This window comes from Grammomys surdaster, unplaced genomic scaffold (genome assembly GCF_004785775.1).
Source record: "Grammomys surdaster isolate TR1022 unplaced genomic scaffold, NIH_TR_1.0 126198, whole genome shotgun sequence".
NCBI lineage: Eukaryota > Metazoa > Chordata > Mammalia > Rodentia > Muridae > Grammomys > Grammomys surdaster.
The window spans coordinates 10,049,881-10,063,096 of NW_021621003.1; the positions used below are offsets into that span (position 1 = coordinate 10,049,881).

The 13,216-nt window shown below is 42.7% G+C and overlaps 1 protein-coding gene and 1 pseudogene across 1 annotated transcript in view; one reads left to right on the top strand and one right to left on the bottom strand.

Moving 5' to 3' along the window:
- The window catches only part of LOC114613263, a 56,304-nt gene extending 51,544 nt beyond the window's left edge, over positions 1–4,760 (top strand). The window contains exons 8-11 of the mRNA XM_028758505.1: positions 346–458; positions 1,887–2,055; positions 3,339–3,454; positions 4,589–4,760. Coding sequence (XP_028614338.1) covers positions 346–458; positions 1,887–2,055; positions 3,339–3,454; positions 4,589–4,760 — 570 coding nt within the window. The remainder of the gene's footprint in view (positions 1–345; positions 459–1,886; positions 2,056–3,338; positions 3,455–4,588) is intronic.
- Positions 4,761–10,084: 5,324 nt separating this feature from the next.
- Positions 10,085–11,088, bottom strand: LOC114613365 (annotated as a pseudogene).
- Positions 11,089–13,216: the final 2,128 nt, after the last annotated feature.

Consider the following 13,216-nt stretch of genomic DNA (forward strand, 5'->3'; position numbering starts at 1 on the left):
TCTTTCTTTCTTTCTTTCTTTCTTTCTTTCTTTCTTTCTTTCTTTCTCTCTCTCTCTTTCTTCCTTCCTTTCTTTCTTTCTTTCTTTCTTTCTTTCTTTTTTTTAAAGTGAAACTCTTTTCTTTTAATTTCCTTTTAAAAAATTATTTACTTATTTTATGTATGTGAGTATACTGTCACTGTCTTCAGACACACCAGAAGAGAGGGCATCAGATTCTGTTGCAGATGGTTGTAAGCTACTACATGGTTGCTGGGAATTGAACTCAGGACCTCTGAAAGAACAATCAGTGTACTCTTAACTGCTGAGCCAGCTCTCCAGCCCAGAACTCCATCTTCTAATGAGCAGGATCTGGAAAGAATGGAGGAATTGCTGCAGGACAGACGCAAGCAGAAGGAGCTGGGCATCCAGGAGAAGTCAGCAAAAAAGCTGCAGCATCACTTTCAGATCCATCAGAAGAGGTAGGAGCTCAGGCTTGGAAGAGAATGTGGAGCCACCTCTGGGTCCATTATACCTGGGATCTCTGTGTTTTATGGGCTTCTGCTCATCAGCAAGTCTAAAAGCCAAAGCCAGGAAAAGAACAGCTCAATGAATTGTGCTGTCAGTATGACCTTGTGTTTAGGAAACCGTATGTTTAATCCTCTGTATTACTGAGCTGTTGTGACTACCTTCTGTGCTCTCTAGTATGTTCTGAAAGCTGTTTTTGTTGTCACAGATCTTCCTGTTTCTGCCTCCCCTTTGATGGGATCTCAACGTGGGCACCTCCATGCTTGACTGTATTCATATTTCATTCCCAACATCCCCTATACAGAACAGAATCAACTCCATTAACATTGCCCTTTGTCATGTTTATCCATTTCTGTGAAAAGGGTTCTATGTATAATATAGGTTAAGAAATCTCCAGGATGAACCCAGGCTGATATCTCCGTTGCAGGGATGATCAGAACCTTCAATGGGAATGTTCTGTAACAAACTCCCATAGAGAGCCAGGTTGTGGTTTCTCAGTTCTGGTCCTAAGGAAATACAGCTTCCTGTTTACTGTCAAAGCCTGTGCAGGGGCCGTTTTTCTCAGTCACACAACTGGAGAAATGCTGCTCCAGCAGGATGTGCTCTATCTTAATCCAATATGTTGCCTGGGTGCAAGATACATCCCGCCTGAGCAGCAGGACTGAGCTAGCCTCCTGATCTTGTTCAGGTGTCCAGACTGCAAGGCTGTAATCTGTGTACCTATAAAATGATGTGGTGCATAAATCACCAATCATGAATAATTTGTTAATCACACATATACTGTTGACTATGGTAGGTTACTTTTACAAAATGATGCCTGTTTGCTGCAGGAGAAAGTCCTACTCTTTTTAGTAGGATATTGAACATATAGTATATAGAGAAAATGCTAACTTCTTTTTTTAATGCTGAGAAAATATCTAGTCCCAGCCTCTGTGTGACTCTTATTCATTAGGGATACAAACAATGATTTCAGGTGCCTTGGGCCTCTGGGGTTCAGGCACAGTTTTGCAGAGCTCACTGTTAAGGAACACTTGCATAGATGTCCCCTTCTCGTGTCCCCTGTCCTATGGTGAGGTTATTTAGTCATTACTTTTTGATGTTTCCCTATTACCTTGGACAGACAAGAAAGGTGGAGATTCTTTTTGGAGGACGTGGATCCCTTTTGGTGTTGGAGACTTTTGAATCTGTTTATACTTGCCTGAATTGGCTGTTCTCTTTGAATTGGGTCTTCTGAGTGCATCTGTTATGGATGTATTGGACTCTTTCCTAGGTCTTCATGGGAACCTGGGTCCTTTGGGGTTAATGGGGCCCTGAAGTTGGGGTGGCAAGAGGAGACTGGCAGGGACTTACTATGCAGAGGTTGTTTCCAGCCACTTGCACAGCTGCTTCCGGACAGAGCTTAATCAGTTGAAGAAGGTGGAAATGGTGAGGCAGAAATACAAGAGAATACAGGGGCATCGTGCCCTACCACAGCAGCACTTGGAGGACTTGAAGCCCATCTCTAAGAAGCAACAGGAGGGGGTCAGTGACCTCCTGACCCAGCTCCAAAAGGTAGGAACAAGCAGGTGGGTTAGGGTAATGTGTATCCCATTTGCCCATTGGACTGCTTTTGTGTTTATCCATCCACCTCTGCTTTATAATCCCCTTCGTAATCTACCCATCGCCTTTGTAATCCATCCTCCCAACCAGCCAACTCAGCACATGTAATGTGATTGTCCATTTCTCTGTCTATGCACATGTATTTTTTGAAGTTATCTTGTGAGAAAGTGAATTATTAGCAAGCATTTCCTGCTGCCCTGATTGAAACTGCAGTCCAGGGAGGAACATGGGTGAATAACACGTCCACGTGTATACGTCCTCACTGTAGGGTTCTATACACAGAGCTTTGACTGAGTTCCAGGTCCTAATGACTCATCTGCATGGCAGGGGTCATAAGACACCACAGGTTGAAAGCAGCTTACACAAAGTGCCTAGTGCAAATGTCAAATGAGTGCTTCTTATTATCTGTTTGGGTGGCATGAGGCCTTCTCCTTTTTCTGCATCTCAGTGAGGTCTCTTCCAGTTACTCAGTTGTTGGTTCACACGGACAGAAGCCTGAGTAGTATCTTTTCAGCCCTGTTTTCTGTGAGTGTTGCAGGAGAGTTTTCCCTTCCTGGAGCTTCCAGTCTGGACCTGACTTCATGAACAGGGACTTTGGAAAAACTTTTAAGGGCTTTGGGTTGGAGACTTGGGAAATCAAGGGGGAAAGGTTCTCTAATCACTTCAGTATAGTCTGGCCAAGCACAACATGCTCCACAAATAGATTTATTTCCCAGGGGATGAATAGCAGAGTTCTGAACCACCTCTGAAAGAACTGGTATGCTTAGTCTATACTCCCATGCTCATTGAACATGAGGTAGCTTTTCCCTAAATTCTGTCTGTCTGTCTGTCTGTCTGTCTGTCTGTCTCTGTATTATGTGTCTGTCTGTCTGTCTATTTCTCTTTCTCTGTGTGTGCATCTGTCTGTCTCTGTCTCTCTCTGTGTGTTTGTGTGGGGTGTGTGTGTGTATGTGTCTCTCTCTGTGTCTGTGTGGTGTGTGGTGTGTGTATGTGTGTGTGTGTATAGTGCTTCTTGGATGAGTGAGCTGGCTAGAGGAGAACATTGGGTTATTTTCTTGTCATTCTTACCTTGAAACAGGGATTATTGCTTCTCCAGAAGCTTTCTGGGGAAGCCTCTGGCTTTCATGAATGGCCAGCAAGCTCTTGGGATACTCTGTGTGTGTTTGCTCATGTATGAAAGTTTGTGCATGCCCATGTACAACCCTCCACTAAGGATACCATCTTCTAATGAACAGCACATGGAAAGGATGGAGAAAATGCTTCAGTATGTGCTGAAGCAGAAGGAGATGGCCATCAAGCAAAAGGAGTTAGCAGAAAAAATGCAGCATCACTTTGAGCTCCTCCAGATGAGGTAGGAGCCCTGCCCTAGCTGGAAGGAGAGGGTAGAGTCACCTGGGTCCCCTGTACCTGAGATCTCTCTCTTATATGGACTTCTGCTCATCAGCAAGACTAAGAATCATTGTCATGAAAAACATGACTCAAAGTATTTCGGTGGTCTGGTCAATAAGAACTTCTGTCCAGGAAACCAGATGATTGATAGTCTCCGTGTGTAAGCCATTGTGACTGCCTTCTGTGATCTGTAATATGTTCTGAGCAGGCTGTTCTTAAACTCTTAGAGATAGGCTGCTTCACCTTCCCAAGTCATGGAATCTCAAGGTGTACACCTCCATCCCTGGCTGAAATTACATTTTATTTAGGGACATCCCCATAGAGAACAGATACCACTCCTTTAACACCACTCTCTCCCATGAGTAACCATTTCTGTGATAAGAGTTCTCTGGATACAATAGGTTAATAGCAGTTTCCAGGATGAACTCAGGCAGATGCCTCTGGGGTTGGGTTGATCAGATCCTTCAGGGGAGTGTTCTAAAACAGACTCCCATATAGAGCCAGGATGCAGTTTCCCAGCTCTAGTCCTGAGGAACTTCAGCTTTCTGTTTGGTTCCAGAGCCTGTGCAGGGCTATTGTTCTCAGATACACCATTGGAGAATCACTGCTCTTGCCTGACAGGCTCTATTGTGTATGTTGCTTGAGTGCATGGTGCCTTCTGAGCAGCAGGACTGAGCTATCCTCATGACCTTGTTGAGGTACCAAGGATGTAAGACGGCATTATGTCTCTCTATAAATGCTGTGATCCATCACTAACTCACCTTAAATAGCTTGTATATCACTCATATGCTGTTGAGTGTGACAGGCTATCTTTACAAAGTGATGCCCTGGACTGCAGGTGAAAGTCCTATACTTTCTAGTACATCAGAGAACATATAGTACCTTGATAAAATTCTGACCTGTGTGTAAGAATGAGAATATTTGTAGGCCCAGCCACTGTGTGAATGTTATTCTTTGGGGTATAAACAATGAACAACTTCAGGAAAACGATCTGTGTTGAGTGACCAGTACAGTAGAGGTGGTGGGAGGTAGCAGCCTCACAGCTAACATGGCAGATCCCTACCAAGCCTGTGGCTTAACTGCTTTCTTCTCCCAGGTCTGAGAAACTGCAGCATGAGATGGAACTGGCCACAGCCCAGGAAGAGAGTGTCCTGCAGAATGACCTGCTGCACCAGGAGCAACCTGCTGAGCCCCATCCCCACCAACCACAGAATCCCTTGAGTGGATTTTCTTCCATGTATTTTATTTCCTCAGTGAATAGGCCTTAATTTTATGTAGCCAGTCAGCCACCAGTCTTCTTATGGGTGTGCTTTCCTTTGATTTTCTGACAGCTCCTCTTGAGAGAACTGAGGTGACTACCCTGTCACTATGTCCAAGACAAGGGATAGGCTGTAGGTCTGTGATGCTCAATCTGCAGTGGAAGAATGGTGCTTAGCATAATTTTGTGTTTGGCTTTCTTTTTGAGGTTTTGCTCTTAGATGTTTTGGGTTTCTTATTGGGATGTTATCTGTTCTTATCATTTTTCAAAAATTGCTGACATCACTCACTGTTTATACTGACTGCTGTTTTTAATGCCCATTAAAGTATGTTTTATGAATACTAAATTGATTTGTAACTCTTCACTCTTAAGACCATCTTTTTTATTCAGGTGCTGTCCCACTCCTGTAACTCCAGAACTCACAGGCAGAGATGAACCTCTGTAAGTTCCAGGAACCTGGGCTACATAGTGAGTTCCCAGATAGCCAGCGCCATCCAGGCAGATGTTGTCTTATGTGTGGATAATGTGCTTCACTCCACAGATCCACACTTTATGATGTAGTCAGTACCATACTATATCCTTGCTGTCATGCATTTTGCTGCCCATAAAATATAGTACTCTATAACACACGCTCATTATTAACCCTGTGGAAGAAATTACTGAGAATTATACCCTCATTGTTCTACAGTTTCTTGGGAAATAAGAACATTCAAAGGAGTATAAAATAAATCCGGAGATACAGAGCTATGAGCCCCAGTTTTTCTTCCAAGACAGCATCAGTGATAGTGGCACAACAGATATAATCACCTTCCAAGTCATATTGTGAAGTAGCTTTTTACAGATGTTATTGGCCTTGACCATACATTTATGGGCTTTCTAGAAAACATTTATTTATTTATTTATTTATTTATTTATTTATTTATTTCATTAAAGATAGTGACTAAAACTGCCAACTTTCTTTCTTTTTTTCTTTCTTTCTTTTCTTTCTTTTTTTTTTTTTGCTTTGTCAGCCCTGCAGGTTTGTTTTATTTATTTTTCAAATCATAATTTTTACTTCTTCACACAGGGGTTATAAACACAAAAAGGCAGGACATGGGGAAGGGGATGACACCAGAGCGTGGGTGTTCAGGGGGAGTACAGATATCTTTTAGAACAGGGTATTGGCTGGGTGAAGGTTCAAGGGACAGATCACTATGACTCTACCTATGATCCACTTGTCCTTATCTAAGTTGGTAATATCTGCCAAGGCTACCTGTTTACAAGGTCTATGACTACTCAGGCTGGTAAATTTCCACAAAAGCTGCCTGTTTACAATAGCTTATAGCCATCTGTTTCAATGTTTTTCCACAGAGACCCAAGACTTGGTGTTAGTATACATGTATGTTAGGCCTATTGCTGATTTTAGGCCTATGGCTGATTTTAGGCCTTCAGTGTATAAGCAGGGCTGCCCCTGACATCTCCTCCCTTCTCTAAGTATAGAATAGCTGTGGCGATTCTAATCTTGTGAAAGTGGGGATAGAGGCCTGATCTCCAGTAATTGAGGGGACCTTGTAATGGCTCCGGTCCCCCTGTCATTGTCCAGTGAGGCATGAGGGCCATACCCACCCCGATGTCTTTTTCCTGGAGAGGGGATGCTATTTATTTATTTTTACATTATTTTTTATTTATTTTTGGTGGATTGGTCTTTGGCTGACTTGTCTGTGGCCCCTCTGCATACACTTCCCACAGAGGCCAGAAGAGGAAACCAGATACCAGGTTATAGATGATGAATACATGCAAAGTGTTACTTGGGTTGATCACCTCCAATTAACTTAAGAAGTCTCTGGAGAGGTGTCCGGCCAGGTGCACGGGGTAGACATGCTAGGATTCTTAGCCTACCAGACATCTATGCAGACCTCTGGTGTTGCCACTGCTTTTTATGAGCTCAGTGTCAATTATTTTCTATTTTGGAGTAGGTCTATCTAGTCTTATCTATGATAAAATGTAGTTTAAGCACATCTGATAAAGAATTGAGATTATTCTCCTTAATGATAGGGTAGGATAATGAATTCTTCTTGAAAACAAGAAAAGTACCTTCATCTAAGCAGTGTTGGGAGGAAGCTCCAGAGCAGCCATAGTGCATGGAACCTGCAGCACTGGTCACACGTTTCTTGTGTAGAGCATGCCTGTGCAGGCCTGGAACATAGGAGGGACAGTTTTGCTGTGATAGGGCTCAGAGTGGATTGAGGAAGTGTTTCTTCCAGGTGATTGTTTTATGGTTTATTGAATGGATCTGTCTTTCTGAGACTGGAGGTGAGCCAGCATGTGTAGGACATTATCCTGTTGGTCTCCAGACAGTTGCTGGCAAACCAGAGATTTTACAGTTTCAACATCCAGAGAAGCAGGGTAGAAGCTTTGGTGAGTCTCTGTCATAGGATACTTGGTTATTACATCCTGTGCCTGACAGAGAAAGAGCCATTTTTAGACACGATGAATCTAGGTGAGTCTTGATTCAGAACAAGTTACTACCATACTGAGTGTCTCTGTCCACCTTAGTACCTGAAAGGAGCCTGTGGCTGTCTATGTCATATGCACTTGTGGGTCCTCAGCATAATGTGAGGTTGTTTTGGTAAATGTACCCTGTTGGGTAGATTAACCTGGCATCTTTTACTGGCACACGTGCTGGTAGGCAATAGTTTTATATAAGCCATTCCCAGGCTAAAGACTCCTTAGTGCACAGTGTGGACTTAGGCATCTCCATTCCTCTCCCAGAGTGCTAAACATTTTCAGTCTTGAATGAATTCTGTCAGCCATTCTCAAGGACTACTCTTGGGTTGTCAAGATTGGCAGCTAAGTCTCCTCATCCAACCTGCTATGTGATTGTGGTAGAAGATGAATGGGCTTCAGTACCTGGGATGTAGCTCAGTGGTAGAAAGGTTTCCTAGCATGCACAATGCTCTAGGTTCAGTCTTAGCCCTACAAGCTATAAGGCAAAAATAGAAGAAACAAAGTACATCTGAGGTGTTGCATACAACAAGATGAGAGTCCCCACGGAGGCATCTAATTTACTTGAACCTCTCCCTGTCTGAATTCCACTTGTTATGCATTTTCATTCAGGCCAGTATTTATTCTTGGGGTGGAAGGAATTTGCATGTCATCAAAAAGCACAAACATCTCTCTATATAGATATTTATAGATAGAGATACAGATATATTTTACAAAGAACATTTATACAGATAAAGTGCTTATGAAAGTCCTTGATTGAGGTGATCAGATAATGGGATGACTCAACAGGTGCCAAGTCTAGAAATCTGAGTTTCTTCCTTGGGACCCACATGGTAGACAGAAGAAACCTCCCACAAACGTCCTCTTGTGTGTGTGTGTGTGTGTGTGTGTGTGTGTGTGTGCACGTGCACTCATAAACCCACCATAATTTTTTTAAAATTTGACTCAGAAGAGCATGGGGAAACAACTGTTGAGGACTTCTACAGACTTTTGTTACTAATGTCTCAGGACACTTTGCTGGACACACTGAAATGGTGGGCTACTTCAACTATACCCTGAAACTTGGCAAAGCTTCTGTTATCAGCAAGGCTGTGGTATGCATCACCACCATGCAGAATAGCAAGAGCTCCATGATGCTGTCCCCAAGGTGAGGCAAAGCCTCATCTCATGGAGAAGCAGGCAGGAGTTGAGCTGGTTAGGGGTCACTAATGAGAGCAAAGACTGCACTCCTTCATGACCACATTCTTAAATGATTGGTCATGTTGCTGACCCAGCTCTTACACCTCAACTCAGCCCGTTAGGTTTTCTTCTATTCTTTCTTCAGCTTGATTGTGAATGATCACAATTCCCTGGCCTGCCCTTCTCCATAGCCCAGCCACCACACAAGCCCTCCTAGGTTCAGTGAATTCCTGATGGTCACTGTGGCAAGAGATGAAGTGCACTGTGTCTCCAGGTCTTATAGACACTGACACCCATCAGGTGCCTCCTGGTGATTCCATCTTGACACATAGTTCAGTGTACCATTAATATTTGTTCCATTTGATGCATTTGAGATCTTGGTTATTTTAGTTTTGTTCTCCAGAGTCATGAAGCATAACCTGAAAAACAGGTTATATGAATGTGGGCATCTGGAATCTGTGGGGTCCAAATTACTCCAAATGGTCTTCTATAGCTCCTGGGTAATCCATTTTATTGTATGTGTCTTAAAGAGAAAGTTTCCTGAGACCAAAGTCAAGCCAGTCTTTGTGATCTTTTGAGTCTTGGATATTAGCCATCTCAATGGGTGTAAGATGGAATCTCAAGAGTATTTTTGATTTGCATTTCCCTGATGACTAAGGAATTTGAACATTTCTTTAAGTGCTTCTTGACCATTCAAGATTCCTTTGTTGAGAATTTGCTGTCTTGCTCTGTATCCTATTTTTAAAATTGAGTTATTTGGGTCATTGATGTCTAATGTCTTAAGTTTTTTTGTATATTTTGGATATTAGCCCTCTGTAAGATCTAAGGTTGGTCAAGATCAAAGGAATGGATGTGAAAACAGGATCCATCATTCTGCTGCATACAAGAAATACACCTCAGCTGGGCAGTGGTGGCGCACGCCTTTAATCCCAGCACTTGGGAGACAGAGGTGGGTGGATTTCTGAGTTTGAGGTCAGCCTGGTCTACAGAGTGAGTTCCAGGACAGCCAGGGCTATACAGAGAAACCCTGTCTCGAAAAACCAAAAAACCAAAAAACCAAAAACAAAAAAATAAGCACACCTCAGCAATAAAGAGACATTACTTCAGAGTAAAGAGCTGGGAAAAAGTTTTCCATGCAAACGGACCTAATGAGCAACCTGGGGTAGCTATTTTAATATCTAATGAAATACTTTGAACTGAAATTAATCAAAAGAGACAGGGAAGGACACTTCATACTCATCAAAGGAAAAATCTATCAAGATAAACAATTTTGAACATCTATGCCCAAAATAAGGGCACCCACATTTGTTAAAAAAAAAATACTGCTAAAGCTTAAATAGCACATGGAGCTGCATACATTAACAGTGGGACACTTCAACACCCACTCTGACTAGTCATCCAGACAAAAACTAAACAGATAATGAAACTAAGAGACATTATGATCTGGCTATCTTTGGGTCTTTTACCTGACAATGGAGCCTCTAAGCTAGGTGTGTTTCCTTTTTCTGTCTTTTTTTTTCCCCATGTGATTGTTTTATTACAGTGCTATTACTCAGGACACTACACAGCACTTTAGTCTTCTAATCTGAGTTTTGGTAACTGGGTTAAGCGTGTTACTTCTGTTTCTTTTCCTTCCACATACCAGCTTTGAAGAAAAGTACTCAGTGGTAACTAAGCAACGCTAATTTAATTAAACAGCTTATCCTTAATAACCTGAGACATTAGTCCATGGGTGGCTTCTGTGGTGGTTTTACAGCTGTCTCTAGTAGCTTTGACAAGTTTGTCTTCTGACTTGTGGTCATGTGTTTCTAAACCCAACATGAAACGCCCATGTCCCAGCTGATCTTCTGACTACTCTAACTTCTCAGACCATTCAAACACATGGCCCGTGGTATAGACTGCATTAGTAAGCAATCTAGCAGAACTCAGGGTATTCACCCAGTATTTATTCCACAAAAGCTCAAGTAGTTTACAATCCAAAGAGGAGCTGAAATATGAGACTTCTAAGGCATAATATTGTTTGCAGTGCACACCAAAATCTTCTATTTTATTAAGTGAGATAGTTTGGTACTTAGAGGGTCCTTTATCAGGAGGTTTGTAGCCCATTGGATATGTTTTAAAGGCACCAAGATACAATTTTCCTGCAGATGTTGTTCTTGTTGGGTCAATCACCAACTGCTACAAATGATTCTTGAAACTGCTGGTTAAGCATCTGTGTACTAACATCAATCTTGGAGAGCCAGCAGCCATAACCAGGGTGGCTATGATACCAACCAATTGCATTCTCAAGGTGGCCAACCTGTTTGGCATTTTCTATGTATGCAGCCATATACTCATATGCAGCAGCCTGAGCATTTACTCGGGTTTCAGTACCCTCTATAGGCAAAAAGAAACTGTCCATTATGATCATGGTCTCATCATCAATGTTATTGAGCAACAAACCCATCACTTCCAAGTTGCCTCCTGATCTGGCATGCATCATCATCTTCAGTAGAGCCAATGCTGAGATTCTGCAGTATTTAAAGTAGTGGTGATCCTTAGTCCAGGGTTTCAATGCCAGAATTTTTGGTTGTTCTTTTGTGGTATTTGTAAATTTCATTGATACTCTGCACTTCCTGTATATTGTTGGCCAATTCCCAGGTTTTCTTGGCCATACCACTCCTGGAAGCTGCCATAGCCAAGGGACCAGCGAAGCTGTTATCTCCACAACCGATATGTAACTTTATTCTACTAGACTTCAGCATTCGGGCTTTGTGCCCTCCCCACCACAGGTACACACTTATTAGACTCTCAAGGCAACCATGACACCTTTTCTAATGGTCTTACTTCCCAGGGAGACATAAGCATTGTGACATTTGAATGTTGTAGAATGTCCATTCTTAGAGATAGCACAGGGCCTGATATACAGTAAGTACTTTTAAAAGGCATGCCAGAAGCCAAACATGTGGTTTTATGTTTAATCTAAGCACTTGAGGTAGGTAAATCTCTGAATTCCTAACCAATTTGGTGTGCAGAATGATTTTTGGGCCATTCAGGGATACAGTAAGAAAGTCTGTATGGAAATCAATAAAGAAGAAGGAGGAGGAAGGTGGGAGAAGGAGGAGAAGGAGGAAGGGAGAAGGAAGAAGAAGAAGGGAAGAGGAGGAGGAGGAGGAGGGGGAGGAGGAGGAGGAGGAGGAGGAGGAGGAGGAGGAAAGGAGGTCAAGGAACAGGAGGAGGTACAGGAGGAGGAGGAAGAAGAAATATGCCAGTCTTGGAAAATGGCTCACTTGGTAAAGTGGTTTCCACACAAGCATGAAGCCCATATTTTTATCCCCAGAACCCATGGAAAGCCTCAAACCCTGTGTGTCTATTATCCTAGAGTTCCTATGGTAAGCAGGAACACAGAGATGAGAGCATCAATAAAAACAGGGCCAGTTATCAGGTATACACTGGAATCAAAACAGCACAGAGCATCCATATAGATAGCTCAGCCGAAGAAAGGGCTGAATATGAAGCCTGACAACATAAGTATGTTCCTTGGACCTCATATAAAAGTCAGAGGAAAGAAATGACTCCATACAGATTTTTCTCTGACCTCCACATACAAGCAGTGGCATACAGACACTCTCCCTGTACCCAATAAAACTAAATCCAAAGAGACTCCAATCTTGGACCCAACACAAGAACCAGAGCCAAATGCTTCTAGCATATACCACTATGTGGGATATATTTAAGGGTGTCCAAAAATATCACTTAAATGTCACCATGGCATCTTGAATCAGAATTAAGATGACTCTCCTGAGGAGGGAAGAAATCCTTTTGAATAACAAGAAAATATCATCAGACTTCCTCTCTGTAGTGTTGAGGATGTGGCAAAGCATCTTCTGTGCATGTAGCCTGCAGCAGAGGTCATGTGGAGAATGTGCCTGTGCAGGCCTGGGGTGGGGAAGGGGCCATGAGGATAGAGGTAATGATCTTTTCTTATGCTGTGGTGGATCTCAGAGGATATTGAAGATGTGTTTCTTCCTGATGTCTGCTTTGCTTTTATGAATGTCTCTCTGGACTGGATCTGACTTCTTAGAATGCATGTTATTCAGAGTTTATGTGTGAGGATGTGATCCCGTGTGTCCTGAGACAGGAGCTGACCAAGCAGAGGAGAAGTTCTGCAGCCAAAGAAGCAGTGTAAAGACTTTGACTGGTCTGTGTTCTTTGTCACCCCATTAACTACCACATTGTTCTGAGCTGACCCAGATACAGACAAGGCAAGGCCATCACTAGAACCTATTTGGTATGGTGTGAGTGCAATCTGCATTTGTAGGTTTCTCTTCACATGGTGTTAGGATAATAGAATACTTTATCCATCTTCACACACTGTGGCCTGTGAAGGAGCCTGGGCCAGTTCTGCCTTAGTTACCCAAGGGTCCTCAGCACAGTGATGGCTGGTTTGTCATGTTTTCCATTGGTGTGTTAACCTGACCCCTTTAGCCAATATTTATGGACTCAGATAAAAGTTAACTGATAACTACATGTTTTGGGGGGTCTACTGAGGTGAGTTTTGATTGCACCCCAAAACAGCCACCTTGCCCATTCTCTCCACTGGTTAAGCCAGTCTTAGCATGAAGAAAATTCTGAAAGCCATTCTCAAGATCCACAGTCTTGTGGTTCCCACAGGACAGTCAAGCTCTCTCCAAGAGCTCTATTTCTTTCCATTAGTTGAGCATGAAATTACTTTTCTTTTAAATTTTTTTACTTATTCAATTTACATTACACTCACTGACCTTTCCCCAGTCATCCCTCCCAAATTTCTTCCCTCCTCCCTCC